Source organism: Pelobates fuscus, chromosome 5 (assembly GCF_036172605.1).
Source record: "Pelobates fuscus isolate aPelFus1 chromosome 5, aPelFus1.pri, whole genome shotgun sequence".
Taxonomy (NCBI): Eukaryota; Metazoa; Chordata; class Amphibia; order Anura; family Pelobatidae; genus Pelobates; species Pelobates fuscus.
In genome coordinates, this window is record NC_086321.1 from 159,509,220 (window position 1) to 159,534,018 (window position 24,799).

A 24,799-nucleotide genomic window follows, 5' to 3' on the forward strand; every position below is an offset into this window, starting at 1 on the left:
TTGACTGTTGGTCTCAAGAATAAAGGTTGGAATTACTCCTCAATCAGGCCTTGATATGGTCTGAATTATAACACTCTAGAGGAGAACAGATTGGCACTTTCCACATGGATGGGTACCCATTGGGCATTGGAACCCATGGTGCTTTGCTTCATGCAAGCAGCAATTAAATTCAAGCCTCCACTGAAGGTGTTGAAGTCCATATGTGACCTATCTCTGGTCTTACAGGCTCTGACTAAACCATAATTCGAACCTCTAGCAGGAGCTTACATGATGTTAGCACAGACAGTGTTGTTGCTGTTGACTGGTACCTCAGCAAGGTGAATGTGTGAACTCCAGGCTTGATCCTGTGTACCCCCATTCACTGAATTTCAACAGGATATGGTTGTCTTGCATTTAGCACCAGAGATCCTGCCTAAAGTGAAAGCTTTTCAATGCCATTCTCTACCTGTACCAAAGGATCTTGGGGCACTCTCCACTAGTGCAGTTGCAGCATTGTGGGCTTCCATGGCAATGGTCTCTGCTGAAACTTTGTAAAGTTGGCATTTGGACCTCTTTGAACTCATTTGTCCTGCATTACACGTTGGACATTGAAGCAATCAATGAGGCGCAATTTGGACGTCATGCCCTTAACTCAGTTCAATCTTCTAATCTATGTTGAATTGTTCTGATTATTTGATTGCCAGTTATGTATGTTTCTGTCCCTCCCTGGTAAGCTTGGGTATTCTCATGTGTATATACTGCAATAATTAGCCAGGAAAGAGGAAAATGTATTCATACTTACCGTAATTTTCTTTTCCTGGCTATTATTCATGGCAGCATGTATTAACCCACCCAGTGTTGGTCTTGCTTCTTCTGTAGGAGCGTGTTACTGACTGAGGGACCTATGTAGATACTCCTTTTAAAGGTTTTGTTTTATTCCTGTCCTATTGGCTGTAAGGGGAGGAGCTAACCCATGTGTATATGCTGCCATGAATAATAGCCAGGAAAAGAAAATTACGGTGAGTATGAATACATTTTTCTCAATATTAATATCAAAATACAGTTAGAATAAAATTACATTTGATTTAAAAAAAATATTCTTTTACATTTTTTTATTTATTTTGAATTATTATTTTTTTATAATAATCTAAATGTAAAATATATATTATTATATATTAATAAAAAAACACTTAGTATGGCATTATATATAAGATATATATATATATACATATTATGTATGTGTATGTGTGTGTATATATATATATATATATATATATATATATATATATATATATATATATATATATATTTATAAAAAAGAAATGGCTATATATATATTTTTATATATATATATATATATTTATATATACACATATTATGTATATATGTGTGTGCGTGTGTGTGTGTGTGTGTGTGTGTGTGTGTGTGTGTGTGTGTATATATATATATATATATATATATATTATTTTTTTAATTTAATAATATACATATTTTTTTATTTGACAGATGCAGGGAGACTGACTTTCAGTTTAAGCAGTCCCCCTGCAGGCAGCACTATGGATGCCTATTGTGATCATGTGAGTGCTCTTACAGTAGTAGGAAGGGAGTAAAATAACAGGTAAGGAGTACAGATAAGACATAGGGATGAACATAATGTACATATAACAAATAAGTTAAGGGAAAGAGAAGAAACAGACTGATTTAGGAGAGACAAGAGACAGTGACCAGGGTGGGACAGTACGTAACTGTCTCACTCCGCGACTGAAACACCAAGCGGACACTCCAGTGGTGTCTGGGGCTTAACCCCTAGTATCCAGAGTAAGAGTGACAATACTATCTGTCAACTGTAAGATATTAACGAGAAAATAATGAAAAATGTTATTTTTTCCATGTACATGGCTAAGCCTCTTGTTACTCTAAGTTGAAAACTCTTACTATCCAGAGTTTAGACTTTAATAAATATTGGTCTCTAACTGGAGTAGGAACCGAATTTTCAAGTGAGTGATAGTCTAGGTATTTATCTCAGAAAGATACCCTCTATAAATGGCTAATAAAGCGTAAATAAAGAGATGGGGAGAAGAGAATATAAGTACTTTCTCCAATTAACCTCTTAAAACATAGTAGAGAATTAAGTGATCAAAGTGCTAGAGATCGGATGGAATACATGAATCAGCTGGCTGTAACAGAGTTATTCTTATTAGGTAACGATGTAGCAGTAGTATTGTATTGTAAACCTGTAACAAAGTTATTCTTATTAGGTAACGATGTAGCAGTAGTATTGTATTGTAAACCTGTAACAAAGTTATTCTTATTAGGTAACGATGTAGCAGTAGTATTGTATTGTAAACCTATAACAAAGTTATTCTTATTAGGTAACGATGTAGCAGTAGTATTGTATTGTAAACCTATAACGAAGTTATTCTTATTAGGTAACGATGTAGCAGTAGTATTATATTGTAAACATATAACAAAGTTATTCTTATTAGGTAACGATGTAGCAGTAGTATTGTATTGTAAACCTGTAACAAAGTTATTCTTATTAGGTAACGATGTAGCAGTAGTATTGTATTGTAAACCTATAACAAAGTTATTCTTATAAGGTAACGATGTAGCAGTAGTATTGTATTGTAAACCTGTAACAAAGTTATTCTTATTAGGTAACGATGTAGCAGTAGTATTGTATTGTAAACCTATAACAAAGTTATTCTTATTAGGTAACGATGTAGCAGTAGTATTATATTGTAAACCTGTAACAAAGTTATTTTTATTAGGTAACGATGTAGCAGTAGTATTGTACTGTAAACCTGTAACAAAGTTATTCTTATTAGGTAACGATGTAGCAGTAGTATTGTATTGTAAACCTGTAACAAAGTTATTCTTATTAGGTAACGATGAAGCAGTAGTATTGTATTGTAAACCTATAAAAGTTATTCTTATTAGGTAACGATGTAGCAGTAGTATTGTATTGTAAACCTGTAACAAAGTTATTCTTATTAGGTAACGATGTAGCAGTAGAATTGTATTGTAGATAGAGTATTGTCACTCTTACTCTGATTTAGGAGAGACAGCTCAGGTGGGAGCTATCTACTCCCGGAACTAGAGATATATGGTCTTAAGTGTCGTTTTGAGCATTAAGTATTTCCTGAGTCCAACTTATCCAATTTTAATATAGGAATCAAGGTAAATTCTTTCACACTAGCAATACTCACCTTTTCTGAGGTCCACCCAGGTTGAACCAATTTTTTAGTTCCTTATAGATTTTATGATATTTATTTATTGGTTCTATTCAGATTCTGTCTTGCTGACATTTTTATGTACTTGTTGTCTATTTTGTTTATTATTTTTGCAACTAATCTCATAAACGTTATAGTTATATAGCTCTGGGCAGGGTAGCTGCTTAATTATTTCCTATAATTTTGCTGCTACAGCAACCAGCTGCCTATCTAGCATATAAACAAAGGTGTGTAGGTGTGTGTATTATATCTCACTGATGCATTATTTATTGGACTGTGCCTATAAAGTGAAAATCTAATATGTTGAAACCATGTTATTCATGTGTCACACCTAAACGCATGGAAGACACATCACAAAAACATATACATAAGAGAGACAAATTAAAGGAACAATCCAAACACCATAATCACTACAGCACACCCTGGTGCCCTTTAATTGTAGGTAGTCAAACTTTTAAACAGTCTGACTTCTTTTGTGGGGTTCAGTGGCTGCTGTTCCCGACCTCCACAAAAGCTAGATGAGAGCAAACAGCTCTCTGTCTAATAAGACTGGAGATGCAGTGTTTAGCCTATTGACTGAGAGCGATCAGATTGTGCTCTCAGCAAACGAGCTAGCCCTCAGGAGAGCTAATGGAAGCTCCTAAGCAGCAGTTTCTGACTCTCCTGTAGCTGTATTGGAGGCAGGGAATAACAAGATTTGACTATTTGCAATGTGAGCCACAAGGGTATTCCTATCACCAGAAGCACTACATCCCACTGTAGAGGTGCTTTGAGTGTTCCTTTAACCCCTTAAGGACACATGACATGTGTGACATGTCATGATTCCCTTTTATTACAGAAGTTTGGTCCTTAAGGGGTTAAATACACTCGTATGCATTAGATATGTTACACAAAAATAAACACATATATACGTCTTACACACACACACACACACCCCCATCACACACTTTACACACTACATATATATCATGTACATTACACAATACATGTATTGTTTATTACACAATTATAATAAACACGCATAATTATGTATTCAAACTTACACAATCATGTATGTAGCATGCATATCGGCAAGGGTATGATAAATTCTATATGGAAGGTTAGTAAACTTTAACAGGTGATCAGAAACCCTAAACGTATGTGCACATTGAATTTTTTTTTTTTTATATTGTCCTGCCATTTGTAGTTTAAATATATGAGACCAATTCTGGTTTTACATATGAGTCACAGTCCAGTTTGTATACGCATGTGGATATGGTAAAAGCAAGGAAAGCGCACCTAGGGAAACCGTTTAGAAGGTAAACCCCTTGATGACAAGGAGTAACCCCAAAATTAGTTCTGGGGGTTACCCCACCCTCCCCCCTTCATTATAGAAGGTCACTCAGTTTGTAACGTATGTGGATATAATTCATTGATGTCTACATTATCGAATTCACCTCACTTTCCATTTTATAAGTGTGTGTATGTAGCCCCCAAAGACTAATTTAAATAGACATGTGGAGAATATCGTATCTGCAACTTCCTGTTAATAAACTCATGTAATTAGGCCCAACAAAATTTTCTGCTCCAGGCCCATGAGACCATTAATCCAGCTCAGATTGTAGTGTTATGTTTTATGCAAGCTAGCAAATGCAGAGTTAAGACTAATTGGATCATACTTAGCATTAGAAATAGCACATTTATCTACATACATCCAAAAGCATGCCAAAGGAAAAGGGAGATATTAATATCATGTGTCCATGTATTTTACTAGTTTGTGAAAATTATATATCTTCTTTGCTTTCAAATGATCTAAACAGTTTACAGCAGAAAAAAAAATATTGGTGAAATCCAGAGCAAGGGAGCTATTGCCATCTGCTGGAAGAATTATATATAATTTCCAGCAAGATTAACCACTATATCATGCTGGAAAGCCAGAAGCTCTTTCATTTGAGCTATTGTGGCTATATAGGGCTTAGCTCATTGGTTGAGAGCACTGATGATCTCAGCCAATGACTCAGCCCTACGCTGCAGGGCACAGCTCAGGGGAGAAATTGGGTGTGACCTGCACCCGGTAGACCCCAGGTAAGTTGTCAAACCATTTGCAAAGGGTTTTACTTCCAAACCTTGGAGGGAAGCAGGGCATTACTGGCACCAAAACCACTACAGCGTTGTAGTGTTCTCTTAAAAAAAAACTGTTGTGATTTTTCCAGTTAAAGATAATGTTTCTTCTGCATAATTTCCAATAATGTCAGAGGGTGCGATATAATGTGCAATATAAAACATTAGTTAAAACCTCAATGACTTATAAGAAAACATTTGGCAATAAATCAAAGGACAACCATGGGCAGCTCATAGCCAGTATATTTGGAGTATTACAGCTGACAGACAAAATTAATGTTCCAGTAGATTACAGATGCATCCTGCCAGACAGGTTCTCTTATTGGACATATCAAGTAGAAATAGCTTGCTGAAATACACTGTAAAAGAAATAAATTAATTAATGAATATATAGATATACATATAATTTTCAAATAACAAAACTTAAATTAAAACAAAAAATATTTCTGATATGATTTGCATCTCCAAATTAAACGTATTCTATCTATCTAATCTCAACATTCAAAGATGATGTCAATAACGATGGTAGACTGAGAATTGTCTATGTTACTAAGCTTTTACTCGCTTTTACAAAAAGTATTTTTTACCAAGGAAAAACAAAATATTTTGAAACAATTTCAAACATAACTAACTCTTTCACAGATCAATTTGATGCAGAATGAAAACTAAGACTTCATAAAGTAAACATAAAAAATTACACAGATTAAATGTAAAAAATACTTCTCGAACAGGGGTAACCTTAAACAAGAGTGCAAAAGAAGAAGGGGAATGGACAAACTGATATGTAGGGAAAAGGGCTGGGAAAACATAGGCAGTGGGATATTCATCTCTTTCTACTTATATTGTATCCAGAATGCTTGAATTCTAATGGTCAGATCTGAAGATAAAACAGTATTCAATAAACCAAAGCTGTCATGCTATATAAATTATCAGATTTGGTTACCTGAAATCAATTATGCCACTCTTATCCTTGTCCAGGAACTCGATTACCTTTCCAGCCACATCTTTAGGTATTATAATTCCAGCTCTCTAGAATGTTAATCAATAATTCAGAATGTATAATAGAAAATACTTCCAAAAGTAAGTATATATTCATACTGATCAGCCACAGCATTGAAACCACTGACAGGTGAGGTGAATAACATATTTTATATATTATATAGTTACAATGGCACCTGTAAAGGGGTGGGATATAAGTAAGTAAACAGTCAGTTCTTGAATTTAATGTGTTGGAAGCAGGAAAAATAGGTAAGCAAAAAGATCTGAGTGACTTTGGCAAGGACCACATAGTGATGACTAGAAGACTGGGTCAGAGCATCTTCAAAACTCCAAGTCTTTTGCTGCGTGTTCGGTAGGCAGTGATTAGTACCTACCAAAAGTTGTGCAAGGTAGGACAACTGGTGAACCAGGTTCAGGATCATGGGTGCCCAAGGCTTATTAATGCACGTGGAGAGTGAATGCCAGCCTATTTGGTCCGATCACAGAGAAGAGCTACTGTAGCTCAAATTGCTGAAAATCATAATGCTGGCAATGATAGAAAGGTGTCAGAGCACACAGTGCGTAAGATAAGTGCCAATGATGGGCTTGTTCTATGCCTTCTGGGGACTGTCCCCAAGCACTCACTTGTTCACTCCTTACCTTCTTACTAGCATGTAGAAGCTCCTGGTATGCAGTCTTGGACAGAGAAAATGGTAATGTTGTGAGTGTAGAAGAATGGGGAAATGCTACAGTGTTAGACTGAAGCAGCAACAGCATTTGCACATTGTGTACCTTAACGAATTTCATTGTCAGCCAGTCCACACAAGATATGAGGGATCGGCAGGAGGGAAGCACACAGCGCTCCCTTCTGTCAGTCCCTCAGTGTAATGTGGCCGAGCTCAGGTCCAGTCTGCGGTACAGGAGCTCAGGTCCAGTCTGTTTCCTGTACCTGGCCGGACTGATAGGAAGTGCTCACTTAGTGAGCACTTCCTGTCAGCCCAGGTACAGGAAATGGATGCTTTCTCATATCTTGCGCCCCCGTGCCGGTGCAAAAAAAAAAAGCAAGGTCTCAGGTTCAAATACCGGCAGGGTCAACTCAGCCCTTCATCCTTCTGAGGTCAATAAAATGAGTACCATCAATTGGGTAATAATAACATCTATTACTATTCAGCTGCCAATTTGGTTAATTCCGAGAGAGTGCGCTGAAAAGTGCTTTGAGTCCCACTGGGAGAAAGGCGCTATATAAATACTAATTATTATTATTATTATTATTATTATTATTATAGCATGAGGGGAACCTACACAGTATTAGGCAGGTGGTTTTAATGTCGTGGTTGCCCAGAGTATGTATCTTAGTATATTTCACAATTTGCATAACATAAGCAGAGTATTTCAAAGTAACCCTAAAATGTGTGACAATTGCCCATAAGACCATTAATCACTTGATCCACCAACCATGATCTTAGTTCTATTACCCATGATAGATGGCAGTAATTGGATGAGTCTGATGATCATTCTCAGCCTCTTAGATTTGCCTATTGCTAGTATGAATTAGCATGGTTAAGGCATTACTCTATGGGGTTAGGTTGCGGGTAGCTAGTGACTCTCATACAGTGTTAAATTGTCCAAAACCAACTGTGGAACAACAACCAGTGGACTCAAGGCACCACAACCACTTAATTGAGATGTTATGGTGACTAAATTGTCCTTCTACTGGCCAAACATGCTCAGGAAAAGTTAAAGCGGGTATTATGGCAGATGCAATCTTCACACATGAATGGGGGAGTGTTGATGTAGCCCTTTGTCACTGAAGCATTAATGTAGGTGTATACACAAGTAATACTTGCCGTTAGTTCCTGCTGAAACTCCTCATAGTTCATGAGATTACTCTTGTCTGTTTGAGTAAACATCTCAGCTGGATGAAGGCTATTTTCCTTAATATATTGCCTGACTATGTCGAGTGGATCTGCCTGAATAGAACAAAGAGATTTTAGCAAATATTATAGGTAGAAATACAGGTGGTTGGTTATTACATATGGTTTATAAACTACTATGGGAATCCCATAATTACAAAATGTTTAACATTCATTTGATAACAAATCCTGCCTAAGCCCTACAGTAAAGGAAAAGATTGTACAGCAAATGCTGATGCCAATCATTGATTATGGGGATGTAGTATATGCATCTGCACTGCAATCCCACATTAATAAACTCAACACATTGTATAACTTGTTCTGCCGATTTGTGCTACAATGTAATTACAGGACTCACCATTGTGACATGCTAAAAGAACTAAACTGGCTGTCGCTGGAATTCAGATGCACCCTTCATCTTTCCAAGCTTGTGTTTAAGAGCTTTTCTGGGAAACTCCAACCCTATATGAGCAAAATTCTCTCCTCGGCTGTTCCCACCTCTTATAACCTCCGATCCAGTACCAGCACTTTATTTAGTCTACCTCAATACAAAAAGAAAGCAGCCCGATCCTCCTTCTCCTACAGAGCGCCACAATTGTGGAACGACCTCCCGCACACTTAAAAATCTTCCCCAAGCCTAAAGTCCTTTAAGAGATCCCTCTCTACACACCTCAAAACAGAATGCACCTGTCACGGTTGATTATATATTTCCTACCTGTTCTATGTTAAATTTTGTATATATTGTGTATTAATATTGTTTTTGTATTTTATTGTACCCTAATTCTAACAATGCAATGATGTGTGGACCCAGGACATACCGTATATACTCGAGTATAAGCCGAGTTTTTCAGCCCATTTTTTGGGCTGAAAAACCCCAACTCGGCTTATACTCGAGTCAAGGTCTGTATTATGGCAATTTGCATTGCCATAATACAGACCGGGGGAGAGGGGGGCTGGCAGAGCTGTACTTACCTGTTCTGCAGCTCCTGTCAGCTCTCTCCTCCTCCGCGCCGTCCGTTCAGCACCTCGGTCAGCTCCCAGTGTAAGTCTCGCGAGAGCCGCGGCTCTCGCGAGACTTACAGTGTGAGCTGATAGAAGGAGCTGCACGGACGGCGCAGAGGAGGAGAGAGCTGACAGGAGCTGCAGAACAGGTAAGTACAGCTCTGCCAGCCCCCCTCTCCCCCCCACTGAACTGCCACTGGACCACCAGGGAAGGAGCCCCCCTCCCTGCCATGTATCAAGCAGGGAGGGGGGACGAAAAAAAAATAAAATAAAAAATAATAATAATAATAATAAAAAAAAATAAATAATAATAATAAAAAAAATAATTTAAAAAAAGGGGGTATAAGGACCACTGTGGGAGGGGGGGGGGTATAAGGACCACTATTGGAGGGAGGGGGTGGGATAAGGACCACTATGGGAGGGAGGGGGGGTATAAGGACCACTATGGGAGGGAGGGGGGGATAAGGACCACTATTGGAGGGAGGGGGTGGGATAAGGACCACTATACCACTATGGAAGGGAGGGGGGGATAAGGACCACTATCGGAGGCAGGGGGGTGGGATAAGGACCACTATGGGAGGGAGGGGGGGAGAAAAGGAACACTATGGGAGGGAGGGGGGGATAAGGACCACTATGGGAGGGAGGGAGGGGGATAAGGACCACTATGGGAGGGAGGGGGATAAGGACCACTATGGGAGGGAGGGGGATAAGGACCACTATGGGAGGGAGGGGGGGGGGGTAAGGACCACTAGGGGAGGGAGGGGGGGATAAGGACCACTAGGGGAGGGGAGGGGGAAGTAAGGACCACTAGGGGAGGGGAGGGGGAAGTAAGGACCACTAGGGGAGGGGTGAGTCAGGACCACTGGGGGAGGGGGGTGAAGGAACACAGGGGTGGGGAGGTAAGCACCACTGAGGGAGGAGGAGGGGAGGTCAGGACATATGGGGGGGCAAATATCCTTGCACCGGCCCTGCACACACTGCATTCATACACTGCATTCATACACACACTGCACTCATACACACACACTGCATTCATACACACACACACTGCATTCATACACACACACACTGCATTCATACACACACTGCACTCATACACACGCTGCACTCATACACACACACGCTGCACTCATACAGACACTGCACTCATACAGACACTGCACTCATACACACACGCTGCACTCATACACACACACGCTGCACTCATACGCACACACTGCATTCATTATACACACACTGTAAATAAATATTCAATTAATATATTTTTTTTAGGATCTAATTTTATTTAGAAATTTACCAGTAGCTGCTGCATTTCCCACCCTAGTCTTATACTCGAGTCAATAAGTTTTCCCAGTTTTTTGGGGAAAAATTAGGGGCCTCGGCTTATATTCGGGTCGGCTTATACTCGAGTATATACGGTACTTGAAAACGAGAGAAATCTCAATGTATCTTTCCTGGTAAAATATTTTATAAATAAATATAAAGTAAGCATTTTTTCATGTTCCTCTGTCTCAGGTGGAGTAAGTTTTGGTAGAGACGGATATAATGATGATAAATCACCATGTTCGATATATTGGCAGTAACAGCAATGGATAAACCTACCTGACAACTTGATGTTATAGCTCAGTGTTTCCACTGACAAACTCACATTTGCTTGTCCTTGTCCTCAAAGGACATGGGTAGTGTTGCAGAGTGTCTGTCCCAAATATATGTTTGATTTAATTAAATTGTATGCATGATGTAAAAGTTTAAACGTGTAAAGTTGACACAATGTTCTGGGAACATGGCTCTCTAATTTATTTTTCACAGTGCACAAACAGGCTGACTAGCCTAACAAATTGTACTAACTAAAAGGACCTATGTTAAACTCATTAAGCTTTAAAGGAACACTCTATTTTTGTTTGTTTGCATTCCTTTATCAGTTTGGCATACACAGCTGCTTCTAATAAAAATTACAAAAAAATAAGAATACAGGATATATTTGCTATAGATATAAATTGAGTACATAAGACTAGAAATCAGTTAGCGCTTGGAGAAATGCTACACTCCTTAAATTAGCCTCTCTGAGTTCTATCTAGAGATTGCAGACGGCAGTTTCTGTAGGTTTTTTTGTTTTTGTTTTTTGAAAAATAGAAAAAAATGCCTGGACTACATTTCAGTCACGTTTATTACCACCAGATATCTGTCTATTCCATATTCATAAAATATTAAATATTACTTTATAGAGTTTTTTTTTTTGGTAAATCGTTCTTTTATTGAGACAATGTGTTATGCAGTACAGAATGCCAACAAAAGTAAAGGAGTTAGTGCATATGACAAGACTTTAAACATACAGTTGATAGATATACTCCTGGATAACCTGTCTCATTTTTTACGTATAGTGAACATGCTAGTCAAACTAGGAACAACAGGCTATACTATAGAATGATGTATAACAATTAAGAGGCAATTCAACGCAGTTTATAATGTAAAATAGAAGAGTAACGTTTACATAGTACTTATTGAGTTGAGGATTACGCTATGCGATATGCCGTCTCTATGTACTGTGAGTGGTGATCACCATGCACATAGTGGGTAATTATAGGCAGAATTAACATTGAGCATGGTATGTAGCTTAAATTAAGAATGGAAGTTACATGCGCCAAGAGTGAGTTATAACATGCTGACTTCAATCTGTAATGCACTCTATTAATAACACTGGAGTCTGGTCTAAGAACTAAAAATTGCATAACATGCTAGGTCAAATTACTCATACAGCAATCTTTGGCATGAGAGCGGAGTAAAATTATAAGCGAAAAAGCAGAAAAAAACTAAATATACTCTTCCTCAGCAAATAATTAAGGGTCTGTTATCAGGTATGTCCAATTACTCAGTATCTATAAATAATGAGGAGCCCTGGTTGCAGGTTTGGTTACCCAGTCAGCCGATCCCCAACAGCGGTAGAGGTGGTACAAACGTAGGGAGGTCCCAGGGAGCATCTACCGAACTGTAGCGGTATTGGGTTCTCCTCCAGCCCCAGGCCTGTGCGAGGGTAAACATCGCTTGTCTGCGGACTTGGGTGCTCTTTGGGACCAAGCCTTTCCTCTGACTGGGGTATGCAGAGGGTTGCGGTGATATGTGTCGTCCACTATGGATGTGTCTCTGCTTGTGCGGCAGATGCAGGGAGGCAGTGCCTCGAGGTGCATTCAGCCCGGGAGGGCTGAACAGCATGGTGAGAATTCGGTTGTGCGGGTTGATTGTCGGGATCAGTCGGGGGGAGACAGGTATGAGAGATTTTCCTCAAGCCCCAGGCCTTTATGAGAGCTGACACCCTCTGTCCATAGACTCGGTACCTGTGTACGGCCAAGTCCTGGCCCCCCAAGGGGCTGTTGGAAGAATGAGGTGGTATCCACCACCAGCGGCGTGTGAACTTTCCCCAGTGTGCTCGATGTCTTGAGGTCATGCCTCTAGTGGCTTTCGGCCTAGGCGGTCGGTCGTTGATGCGGTGAGGCGTTTGGGTGAGTGCGTTGCCCGGAGGGGAGTCCGTTCTCTGGTTGGACCGGATGGCAGTGGAATGTGCCTGTTGCTTGTCCCAGAAGGCCTGGAATAATGCATCCAGCCTGGATTCGAGGGTCTCTAGAATGGGCCCTCGTGTCCGTATGGAGTTTTGTGATGCTTGTGGAAGGGTTTCCGCCATCTTGAGAGGTCAGATCATCGAGAGGTATCTGCTGGGAGCGGTATTTTGAGGCAGCAGAGAGTGTATTAGTCCGTTCGCCCAGTGGGGCCAAGTGGAGTATTCGTTCCGCACATCCCGAGGAGAGGAGCAACGCGGGCACCTGGAGCAGGTAAGTTCATTACACATCATTACACGGGCTTGGGCTATGCTCAGGGCATTAGCACCCTGCAGAGTGCACTGAAAGTGTGAATCACGCCACTAGTCTTTTACCCTTCCCACCAGCGCCCTGCTTCACAGTACGTCAAAGTTAGGAGATATGGCCTAGAATGACCCTTTAATGTTTGTTTCCGATTCCTTGAGGTGAGGAGATATATTTATCTTTCATGATGTATACATGATTATACATTGACCACACAGGTTTTGTATCATTCATTGTATAAGAATGCGATGGCAGTTGTCAATCCCTGCCCCTGCATGAACAAATTACATTATCCTGAGCCTAATTAAAGAAGAAATAGAAATAAACACAGAATTTAATTTCCCAAGTGATTTAACATATTCTGCAGATAGAGGCTATTCTTTGCAAAGTTTCTTTTAACTGAAATAAATTAATAGATTACACATTGTGTTTTACCCAGCACTTAAAATTGGTCTTACCTTCATACTGCTTCTTTTGAACAGATCAGCGTTTCCTCCATGTTTGATAGACAGGTTTGGCATAGTTTCCTTCAGAGCACTATACAAATCATCAAACTCCTTATTGACCACAATATCCTATAAAATGTGTATGAAATTAATTAAACTTTCACTATAAAGCAGGATAGCACTTTAAATCTTAGTGATTCAGATTAATGAAAAAAACCAAATCGATGAGCAGCAGGATCTGCATAAGGTTTCTGCAGCTCTGCAATCCGGATGTTGTTAAACTGCCTACAAAGAAGATCAGGAGCCTGGTACGATCCAGGTGAGAGGGCAAACCTTGACAAAATGGGCTGTAGTGGTTATGATGGTTTGAGTAAGAATCATAACTTGTTACAGGATAAATACCTCTAGGAAACCTGCCTGCCTTGAAGAAACTTTATACTTACACAGAACTCCAAAGATTCTATGGCAGCGCCAGGGTTTGCCTGGATGGATTTCAAAACCGCAAAACAGCCTTCACTTTTCATTGGATTTCTAGACATCTGTAAAATGAAATTAATATGTCTATTATTTCTATAGCGCCAACATATCCCAAAGCGCTGTACAATGCATAAACAAGACAAACCCTATATTTTAACAGAACATGATTGACATAGTAGAACAGTAGGTGAAGAGGGTGCTGCCAAAACGAACTTACACTCTAAAATAAAATACAAATAAAAAAACATCCTTCTCTCTATATTATGCACTTAGGTGAGCTGGATCAATGTTGTATGTTTGCTCCATTTTAACATAGTTGTATTGCTTTCATTAAAGCACAGTAATAAACTGGTTATTTGGTTATTGCAAACCCCTAAGTAAAACAATGATACTTGTAATATCTATGAGCAGGGGCATTGCTAGGTTCCAGAAACACCTGAAAAAGGAAAAGAAACCCTTAATGAACCCCACACTAAGAGAGGTGCAAATGTCATGATGTAAGCTGCTTTCTATGTTATGTCCCCTCCTCTATGCCCATGAACAGTGTGCTGCTGGTGCTCTCCCCTATTCTACTGATCTCTCTTTTTATAATAGGTGGCTGCTTTGTTCCTTGCAATCAGGGCTTCAACATCTATGTCTATGAGCACAGTTCAACTCTTAAATGCTTTAAATGCAGCTGATCTCCATCAAGCTAGCTTTTTTTTTTTTTTTTTTTATAAATACATTATCTTAGTTTCATTTTTTGGGGGGGGCCGTTCAGATATAGAAATATCCTGGGATTCTTATTATTAGCTAAGGAGCAGTGCGTTTTGCAGTCTTTTGTAATCTATTTAGCAACTGCTAAATAGTCAACAATCAGCAAGCTCACACATGCTAGATCTAGTCTTAAAGAGGAACGGTCACTCACGTCCTCAATTCTGGCACAACCTAATAGCCAACTAAAAGTTAATCATTGGTGGTGCTTTATATTTTCCAATCAATAAAATAGATTATGTTGTTTTTATTTACATGCTTTACTGTGTAAAGCCAGGTAAAGTATGTAAACGAGTTAACTCTTGCATTGCTGAGCACATGGTGCATGCACACTCATCACTGTTGGAGAATATATGAGTGCACCTGTGTGTGTACGCCATTTGTCTGTTGGATGCCAAGTGCTCACATGCACTCTAAAGGTATTAAGGGACAGGTAAGTCACAGCGAAGTGAAAGTCCTGCGAATGTAAACATTGCAATAGTGTTTATTTTAGAGGGTTTCTCTGAAAATGACAGTGCCTCATAAAGAAACACACCTAAACTATTTTGTAATGAAGATCTATTTTCAGAGCTGGACAAATAATTAATCTTCACCTTAAAGGGCCACTATAGACATGCAGATCACTTAATCTCAATGAAGTGGTCTGTTTGCAGTGGTCATGTATGTTAGTAATGAAATATAATACATTGACGTTTTGTAGATATGGCACTGTTTTCGTTGCAGGCGAAACACACCTCTTGTGGCTTTCTTCCTGACAGCCACTAGAGGGAGCTCCCACTACAATAGCCAAGTTAGACTCTTCAATCCATGCTTTTTGATTTTCTTTCAATTTATTGAAAAAGTGTTTTGCCGATCATGCTTCTCTATTGGATTGGATGGCAAAATGGAAGATGTCAGCATGCTTGCTGATAAAAAAAAAAAAAGGAGGCACATTGGGCGGCTGCCTTGTTGCTGGAAACAAAGTGAACAAAATGTATTTAAATAGTATTTTTCCAAATACAATGGGTGGCTAGAGGTCCCGATAATGGCAGGGAACTTACAGTCCAGAAAAAAATGATAATTTTCATTATTGTGTGACTGAAAAGTAAACAAACAGAATACAATATTAACATAAATGTGCAATTACAGGAGAGCTTTCTGGAGAGGAGATATCTAGCCCTGATGGCGGTGGCGTTATATCTATAAATTCATATATTACTTATATTAAAAATATTAAAAAAAATTATAATGACATTAATAGCTATCTTTTCTTTTTTGTACATTAAAATATTGTAAATACTCCCCTCATTACATGGCTTTGTATTTTTACCTTTTCACCTCTAAAATATATTTTAAAAGAAAAAAACATTCTCTTCCCTGAGAACATGAATATTTTCTTTTGAATAAGAGTATTAAAAAGTTTAGTAAAGAGATTTAAAAAACTCCACAGAGTTATAAACATGTGGCAAATGTGACTGTGCCACGAGCTCCTGGAGGAGCCTGCTGGCTAGCCTTCTGCCCAAGGACTATGGGTCATGTAACCATAAAATGCTTGATTGTGTGTTTTCCCTTTTCTGTTTGGGAAACAAACAAATGCATTAATTGCGGACCACCTCTGAGCTTCTTAACCCCTATTAACCTCTCCTGACAACCCCATCATCGTTTTCACACTATGTATCCTAAGTGTTCGGCTGGATGGCAGCTGTTCTTATCCACTGTTCAGATGGCGGCCATCTTGTCGCACGAACACAGGCAGCAGTGTTTGGTCATTAAGTGCAAGGAACTAAAATCGCAAAGACAAACTCGCGAACACCGCTGAACTTAGACGAACACCTGCTTCTTTTATATACATGTCAGGAGAGCGCTGTTTGGTGGGGTTGTTCGCACAAACTAGGTGAACAATATCTACATAGGAGCCAAAGGACCAGTTTGGCACTTCATTCGGTTTTGGACTCCCGAGAAGTGATCGGCCGCTAACACTTTTCTTATGGAACTATTTTGGGCAGAAGCCACATGTGCGGTCGGTCAAAAGTTTATCTTGATAGAAAATCCAAACCACAGAAACGATCTGAGTGATTTTTGGATATGATGGGCACTCAGATCAGGGATATCTGGGGATGTGACTTTTCATGTATTTTGTGGGTACTTTTGGGTTGTTTAAAAATTTTCATAATTTTCTGTACCTGGAGATAATTGAGTTTGTACAGTTCTTGACTCAATTAACTCTCAGGTAGGAGTTTAAAGTGTGCATAAATTGAGAGTGCTTGCCTGCATTAAACAGATCTACTCCCAGAATTCATTCTTGACTAATGTGTGGGGGGAATATTATAATCACAACACAGCTATTCTCTCTGCAGGAGAGCTTTGGTCACTGGAAGTTTGATCCAGGACCCTGTTCCAGGGTGGGAAGCGACGGCGAGACCCCGGCCAAGCTGCGGTGGCTAGGGGCTGAAGTGCTGATGGTGTCCCGGCCATAGCTAGGAAGCGTGCTTGGCGGAGGTACCCAGTCGGGGTACCAGGCAGTCCGCCACATAACATATAAAAATTATATTTAAAATATTGATCGTGGGTAGTTCACCTTTGCCAGCATTATGCCTGTAAGAGCATTATGGGAAATGTAGTTCAAACATCAGGAGTCCCAAGGATTGCGTACTCCTGATCCTACATGATCCTACATCTATGGAACCTTATTAATTCTGATATTTTTACAATCAAGTTATTTTTCCCCTATTTTTTTTTTTACCAGCTGCAACCGTATTAATATAAAATGTAGTAATATAAAATGTGATAAACATGTCATACGATATTATAATTACTGAAGTATAAAATAATTTATGTACCAAAACAAGAGCAAATGACTGTGCAAATTATTAAAACACTTTTTTTATATTTTATTTAAAAAATATGCACACCTTATTTTTTTTATTTTTCTTTGTGTAATACTATCTGCATTCAGCTTTATAAACAAATATCTATGGTCCAAACTCCAGAAGATTTTTTTTTTTGGATGTTCTTGTTTTCTTGCAGTAACAAGAAATGACCAGCAGAACAGATATGTATTATATTTTCACACTTTGCACAGCAGCGTTGTTATCCTTCTCTAGTGTCCAAGTCAAGAGTGGTTAGAAAATGTATTCTACATTAGATTTTATTTTAGACTGGTCAAAAAATGTTGAGCATATTTTCACATTTTAATAGGTCCTCTTTACGACGTACCAAAAGAAGTGTGCTAAGTAACAGTAGAAAGCTGATAAAGCTCTATAAAATATGTATGTATATTGTTATAAAAAGCTAGCCATTATTCATTAATGGAATGAGATGTGAAATTAGAGGCAATTTCCTAATAAATGCAGGTAAACCAATCAGTAAACATTGTAATGAAACTCCAGAAATAATAACAAGATATTATACATTAGTATTAGATATGAGAATACTGACCTGTAAAGCTTTCAAATTCTTATTTTCTTTAAGACACAATGCAAAACGTACAGCTCCTTGCAGAGAAATACGATTGTTGCTTTATAAAAAAAAAAATATATATATATATCATTAATATTCTATGGAAGAAATTAAAGAAATCATTATTATTAGGATTTAAATAATGCCAATGTATTTCAAAGAAGCTTTAGAATTATGAGGAGGTGATGACACAGAACATCAAGTAATTGATAGGTAAATTGAATGTTGACAGATACAAGAGATGAAGAAAGACCTGTTGAAAATAAGCTTACAATGTAAGAAGGACTGTAAAGAAAGAAAGACATGATAAATAATAACCTGTAAGAGGGAAGAAGAGCTTAATTGAATTGATGCTGTGTCTAGTTTAAAGGGTTACTCCAGGCACCATGACCATTTCAATGACTTGAAGGGTCATGGTGCCTGGAGTCTATATGCGCAGTGTTTTGCTTTGAACTGCTGTACACAAGGAGTTTAACCACACTGCTGCCAGAGATGTAACCCCACCTCTGAGATCATCAAACGGGTGTCATAAGCCTGTCCCGAATTAAAGTTCCGGCTGTCAAATCTAAATTATGTGCGTATTCCTATGCACAAAATTGCATTCATTGGCTGAGAGTGGTCATTGACTCACAGCCAATGAATGAGTGGCAGGATCGGCATCAGCCAATGTTGTAATCTCTGCTAGTCTGCTTCAGAAGATCCTCAGTGCCTGGCAGGATTAGGTAAGAGGACAAACTGTAGCAAAAAAAGGTTTGCTCCAATACTGGGGAAAGGCACCAAGGTACTCAACATCATAACCACCACAGTATCATTGGTATCATTAAGAGATACTAACTACTACACATAAGGCACTTCAGCTTGCAGATAAATGACAAGTATGGAAGAAATACTAGTTATATGGTTATCATGGTGATCATATTTCATTATTCCTATACAGGGAGTGCAGAATTATTAGGCAAGTTGTATTTTTGAGGATTAATTTTATTATTGAACAACAACCATGTTCTCAATGAACCCAAAAAACTCATTAATATCAAAGCTGAATATTTTTGGAAGTAGTTTTTAGTTTGTTTTTAGTTATAGCTATTTTAGGGGGATATCTGTGTGTGCAGGTGACTATTACTGTGCATAATTATTAGGCAACTTAACAAAAAACAAATATATACCCATTTCCATAGGCGTGCGCACGGGGTGTGCCGGGTGTGCCTGGGCACACCCTAATCCCCGCGGCACGCCTATGGATTGAGTCCTGCACTTTTTTTGTGCAGGAACACCGTTCCTGCAGGCACTCAGCGCCCCCCTTCCTCCCCCCATGTCCCCCCTGTCATGGATGGGAGGGGGGGGGGCAAGAGGTTATGGAACCCCCCCCGGTCGGCTCTCTCCATATCAGCCGCGGCGAGGGAGCTGTGTGCTCTCTGCTCCCTCTCGCCGCGCGCTGCTTGCTGATGCTGGGAGCCGGAATATGACGTCATATTCCGGCTCCCAGCTACAGCAGACAGCCCGCGCGGCGAGAGGAAGCAGAGAGCACACAGCTCCCTCGCCGCGGCTGATATGGAGAGAGCCGCCCGACCCACTGGACCCCAGGGACAAGTCCACGCCAGCACTCCAGGTAGGGAGGCTGGGTGGACATTTTTTTAATTAAAAAAATAATAATTTGTGTGTGTGTGTGTGTGTCTGTGACTGTGTGTGTGTGTCTGTGACTGTGTTTGTGTGTGTGTCTGTGTGTGTGTGTGTGTGTGTCTGTCTGTTTGTATGTGTGTGTGTGTCTGTTTGTGTGTGTGAATGTGTGTGTGTGTGTCTGTGAATGTGTGAATGTGTGTGTGTATGTGAATATGTGTGTGTCTGTGAATGTGTGTGTGTGTGTGTCTGTGAATGTGTGTGTGTGAGTGTATGTGTGTATGTGTATCTGTGAATGTGTGTCTGTGAATGTGTGTCAGTGTATGTGAATATGTGTGTCTGTGAATGTGTGTGTCTATGAATGTATGAGTGTGTGTGTGTCTGTGAGTGTATGTGTGTGTGTTTGAGTATGCGTGTCAGTGTGTGTATATATATATATATATATATACACACACACACACACACACACACACACACATATACATACACACACTGAAGTGTATATTATTTTTTGGGGGGGGGTGGGAATCTTGGTTCCCACACTTTATTCCCCAGGACTTTATTCTCCCCTGTCGGCTCACGCAGAACCGGCGCTGAGTGTCGGCTCTGCTCTAAGCCTCCATGGGCTGGCGGGGAGATCAAAGATCTACCTCACCGGCCCACAGCAGCATGAAGGGAGGAAGGAGAGGACCCGGGGAGCTCTAGACAGCAGCTCCGCCAGGTTCCTCTGGCGAGATCTGAGCGTTGCCGCGGCAACGCTCAGATCTCACGAGAGTTAACTCTAGCCCCGCAGGCTAGAGTTCACTCTCCACTGGACCACCAGGGATGGCACATGGCAGCAAGGATCCCCCTAATCTGCCCCCATCTCCACAATCTGTCCAAACATACAGCACACACACACACATACAGCACCCACACACAAAAAGCACTTACAGACATACAGCACTCTCACACAAACAGCACACACACAGCACCCTCACACACACAGCACCCACACACATACAGTACACATACAGCACCCTTACACACACAGTACACTAACCGCACCCTCACAAACACACACAGCACCTTTACAAACACACAACACCCTCACACACAGCACACTAACAACACCCTCGCAAACACCAAAATACTAATTTGCCTAATAATTCTGCACTCCCTGTACAGAGATGCACATCACCTAATATGCTTAATTGGTAGTAGGCTTTCGAGCCTATACAGCTTGGAGTAAGACAACATGCATAAAGAGGATGATGTGGAGTGCAGAATTATTAGGCAAATGAGTATTTTGACCACATCATCCTCTTTATGCATGTTGTCTTACTCCAAGCTGTATAGGCTCGAAAGCCTACTACCAATTAAGCATATTAGGTGATGTGCATCTCTGTAATGAGAAGGGGTTTGGTCTAATGACATCACACCCTATATCAGGTGTGCATAATTATTAGGCAACTTCCTTTCCTTTGGCAAAATGGGTCAAAAGAAGGACTTGACAGGCTGAGAAAAGTAAAAAATAGTGAGATATCTTGCAGAGGGATGCAGCACTCTTAAAATTGCAAAGCTTCTGAAGCGTGATCATCGAACAATCAAGCGTTTCATTCAAAATAGTCAACAGGGTCGCAAGAAGCGTGTGGAGAAACCAAGGCGCAAAATAACTGCCCATGAACTGAGAAAAGTCAAGCGTGCAGCTGCCAAGATGCCACTTGCCACCAGTTTGGCCATATTTCAGAACTGCAACATCACTGGAGTGCCCAAAAGCACAAGGTGTGCAATACTCAGAGACATGGCCAAGGTAAGAAAGGCTGAAAGACGACCACTACTGAACAAGACACACAAGCTGAAACATCAAGACTGGGCCAAGAAATATCTCAAGACTGATTTTTCTAAGGTTTTATGGACTGATGAAATGAGAGTGAGTCTTGATGGGCCAGATGGATGGGCCCGTGGCTGGATTGGTAAAGGGCAGAGAGCTCCAGTCCGACTCAGACGGCAGCAAGGTGGAGGTGGAGTACTGGTTTGGGCTGGTATCATCAAAGACGAGCTTGTGGGGCCTTTTCGGGTTGAGGATGGAGTCAAGCGCAACTCCCAGTCCTACTGCCAGTTTCTGGAAGACACCTTCTACAAGCAGTGGTACAGGAAGAAGTCTGCATCCTTCAAGAAAAACATGATTTTCATGCAGGACAATGCTCCATGACACGCGTCCAAGTACTCCACAGCGTGGCTGGCAAGAAAGGGTATAAAAGAAGAAAATCTAATGACATGGCCTCCTTGTTCACCTGATCTGAACCCCATTGAGAACCTGTGGTCCATCATCAAATGTGAGATTTACAAGGAGGGAAAACAGTACACCTCTCTGAACAGTGTCTGGGAGGCTGTGGTTGCTGCTGCACGCAATGTTGATGGTGAACAGATCAAAACACTGACAGAATCCATGGATGGCAGGCTTTTGAGTGTCCTTGCAAAGAAAGGTGGCTATATTGGTCACTGATTTGTTTTTGTTATGTTTTTGAATGTCAGAAATGTATATTTGTGAATGTTGAGATGTTATATTGGTTTCACTGGTAAAAATAAATAATTGAAATGGGTATATATTTGTTTTTTGTTAAGTTGCCTAATAATTATGCACAGTAATAGTCACCTGCACACACAGATATCCCCCTAAAATAGCTATAACTAAAAACAAACTAAAAACTACTTCCAAAAATATTCAGCTTTGATATTAATGAGTTTTTTGGGTTCATTGAGAACATGGTTGTTGTTCAATAATAAAATTAATCCTCAAAAATACAACTTGCCTAATAATTCTGCACTCCCTGTACATAAGACCATCATCCTATCAGCTGAAACATTTAACTGGCTTCTTTTCCTATATAATTATTACCTGGTTTAATTTATTGCAACCATCAATGAAACAAAAGCATGAATCCATCATTTTTTGTTCCACTTTAACACTTGGGTCCTTTATCAATATAATATGCAGGAGCGTGCTTAAAAAGACTAAAACAATATCCTTGAGGACAGCAGCACAGGATACAAAGTGCAGAATCCAAAATGTATTAAACAAATAATTAATTAAAACAGGGACAATAAGCAGTGTATAAATAGTAAAATATACTAGGCACAAACCCTAAATAAAACACCGCAGAGTAAATAAGAAAAAGTCCCAGATACAATACTTTGGTCTAGCAGCAAACACGTTTCTGCTCCAGCTGGAGTCTTCTTCAGTGCTGTGGTGCTCTCTCCTCTGTGATTTTAAATACCCTTCAGTCATGTGATGGGAAATGATGACGTGCATTTGCCATGCAGGAAGTAAGAAGATACACAGCCGGGATAGTTTAAAGACTGATTAAGAAGGGTATTTAAAATCACAGAGAAGAGAGCACAATCACAGAGGAGAGAGCACCACAGCACTGAAGAAGACTCCAGCTGGGGTTGGAACGCGTTTGCTGCTAGACCTAAGTATTGTATCTGGGACTTTTTCTTATTTACTCTGTGGTGTTTTATTTAGGCTTTGTGCCTAGTATATTTTACTATTTCTACACTGCTTATTGTCCCTGTTTTAATTGTTTATTTGTTTAATAAATTTTGGATTCTGCACTTTGTATCCTGTGCTGCTCTCCTGAAGGATATAGTTTTAGCCTTTTTAGGCACCCTCCTGCATAATATATAGAGCTTGGGACGGCTCTAAATCCTGTGAGGTTTACTCTACAGAAGGGGTCTATCATTATATATATATATACATTTTGCACTGTTATGCTATTTGTGTTTTTTAGATTGATCCCGAATTGTCATTTCGTTGACTGGTGCAGTATTTATTCTATTGTTTTATTATTCATCTCTAAGTGAGAATTGGTAGCGCCAATACACCTTGATTTCTTTGTATTCTTTATCAATATGTGATCTAGTTGAGGAGATAGAAATATCCCCCCTAAACCAGATCTAATTTCCCAGCCGCATCAGAATGGCACTCCTGCGCAGAACAGCGTCATCCTTCCAAGTCAACGGTGCCACCATCACCTCTACCTCGCAGGCTCGCTACCTAGGTGTTCTCTTTGACTCAGACCTCTCCTTAACTCCTCATGTCCAGTTGATCGCCAAATCCTGCCACTTCCATCTCAAAAACATAGCTTGCATCCGCCCCAATTTAACACCAGACACGACTAAGGTGCTGGTCCATGCCGTTGCTCTTTCTCGACTACTGCAATCCCCTTCTCAGTGGTCTTATGTGTTCCCAGATTGCACCGCTGCAATCTTTAATGAATGCGGCGGCAGGGCTCGTTTTCCTGTCCGCCCACCCACAACTCCCATGCCTCCCCCCTCTGCCAGTCCCTACATTGGCTTCCAGTTAGATATAGGGCTCCATTTAAGATTGTGGTGCTCGCTTACAAGTCCCTACTGCTGCTTAAACCTACCTATCCTCCCTAATACACAAGTATGTCCCGTTGAGGCCCCTGCGCTCTGCCGAAGACCTACACCTATCCTCTTTCCGTACTCCCACGTCTGATGCTCACTTCCAAGACTTCTCCAGGGCAGCACCTTTTCAGTGGAACTCCCTTCCCTTCTCCATTAGACTTTCACCCAGTTTCCACTCCTTCAAAAAATCTTTGAAAACACGCTTCTTCAGGAAAGCATATACTTTAAACTGTTAGCAGGTTTTCATCCCCCCCCAAAATGACTCCTCTTCTGCAACTGTCAAAAATAATACGTTTTCAGTGAATACTTTTCTAGCAACCTATTTCATTACCCCTACTTATATATTTTGTGTCACTACACCCCACTCCCTCTAGCATGTAAGTTCATTGAGCAGGGCCCACAACCCCTCTGTTCCTGTGCATCCATTTGTCTGGTTACAACTACGTGTATGTTAGTCTACCCATTGTACAGCGCTATGGAATTTGCTGGCGCTATATAAATTAAAAAAAATAATAATAATTTCTTCCTTGCACTGCAGTACAGGGATTAGGAGGAAATCATTCATTACATAATTCCCTCTCAGTGCACAGAGTGTC

The 24,799-nt window shown here is 40.0% G+C and overlaps 1 protein-coding gene across 2 annotated transcripts in view; it reads right to left on the reverse strand.

The window, feature by feature from the left end:
- Nucleotides 1-5,538: 5,538 nt before the first annotated feature.
- Nucleotides 5,539-24,799, reverse strand: part of LRRC74B (leucine rich repeat containing 74B) — a 56,267-nt gene continuing 37,006 nt past the window's right edge. Inside the window, exons 8-13 of one of the 2 annotated variants that reach the window (XM_063457066.1) lie at nt 18,153-18,231; nt 13,949-14,044; nt 13,518-13,634; nt 8,138-8,260; nt 6,256-6,341; nt 5,539-5,671 (exon numbers count right to left, since the gene is read on the reverse strand). In XM_063457066.1, the coding sequence (XP_063313136.1) occupies nt 5,644-5,671; nt 6,256-6,341; nt 8,138-8,260; nt 13,518-13,634; nt 13,949-14,044; nt 18,153-18,231 (529 nt within the window). In that variant the 3' untranslated portion in view covers nt 5,539-5,643. Of the gene's footprint in view, nt 5,672-6,255; nt 6,342-8,133; nt 8,261-13,517; nt 13,635-13,948; nt 14,045-18,152; nt 18,232-24,799 lie in introns of both variants that reach the window. The other variant, XM_063457065.1, reaches the window with a different exon arrangement.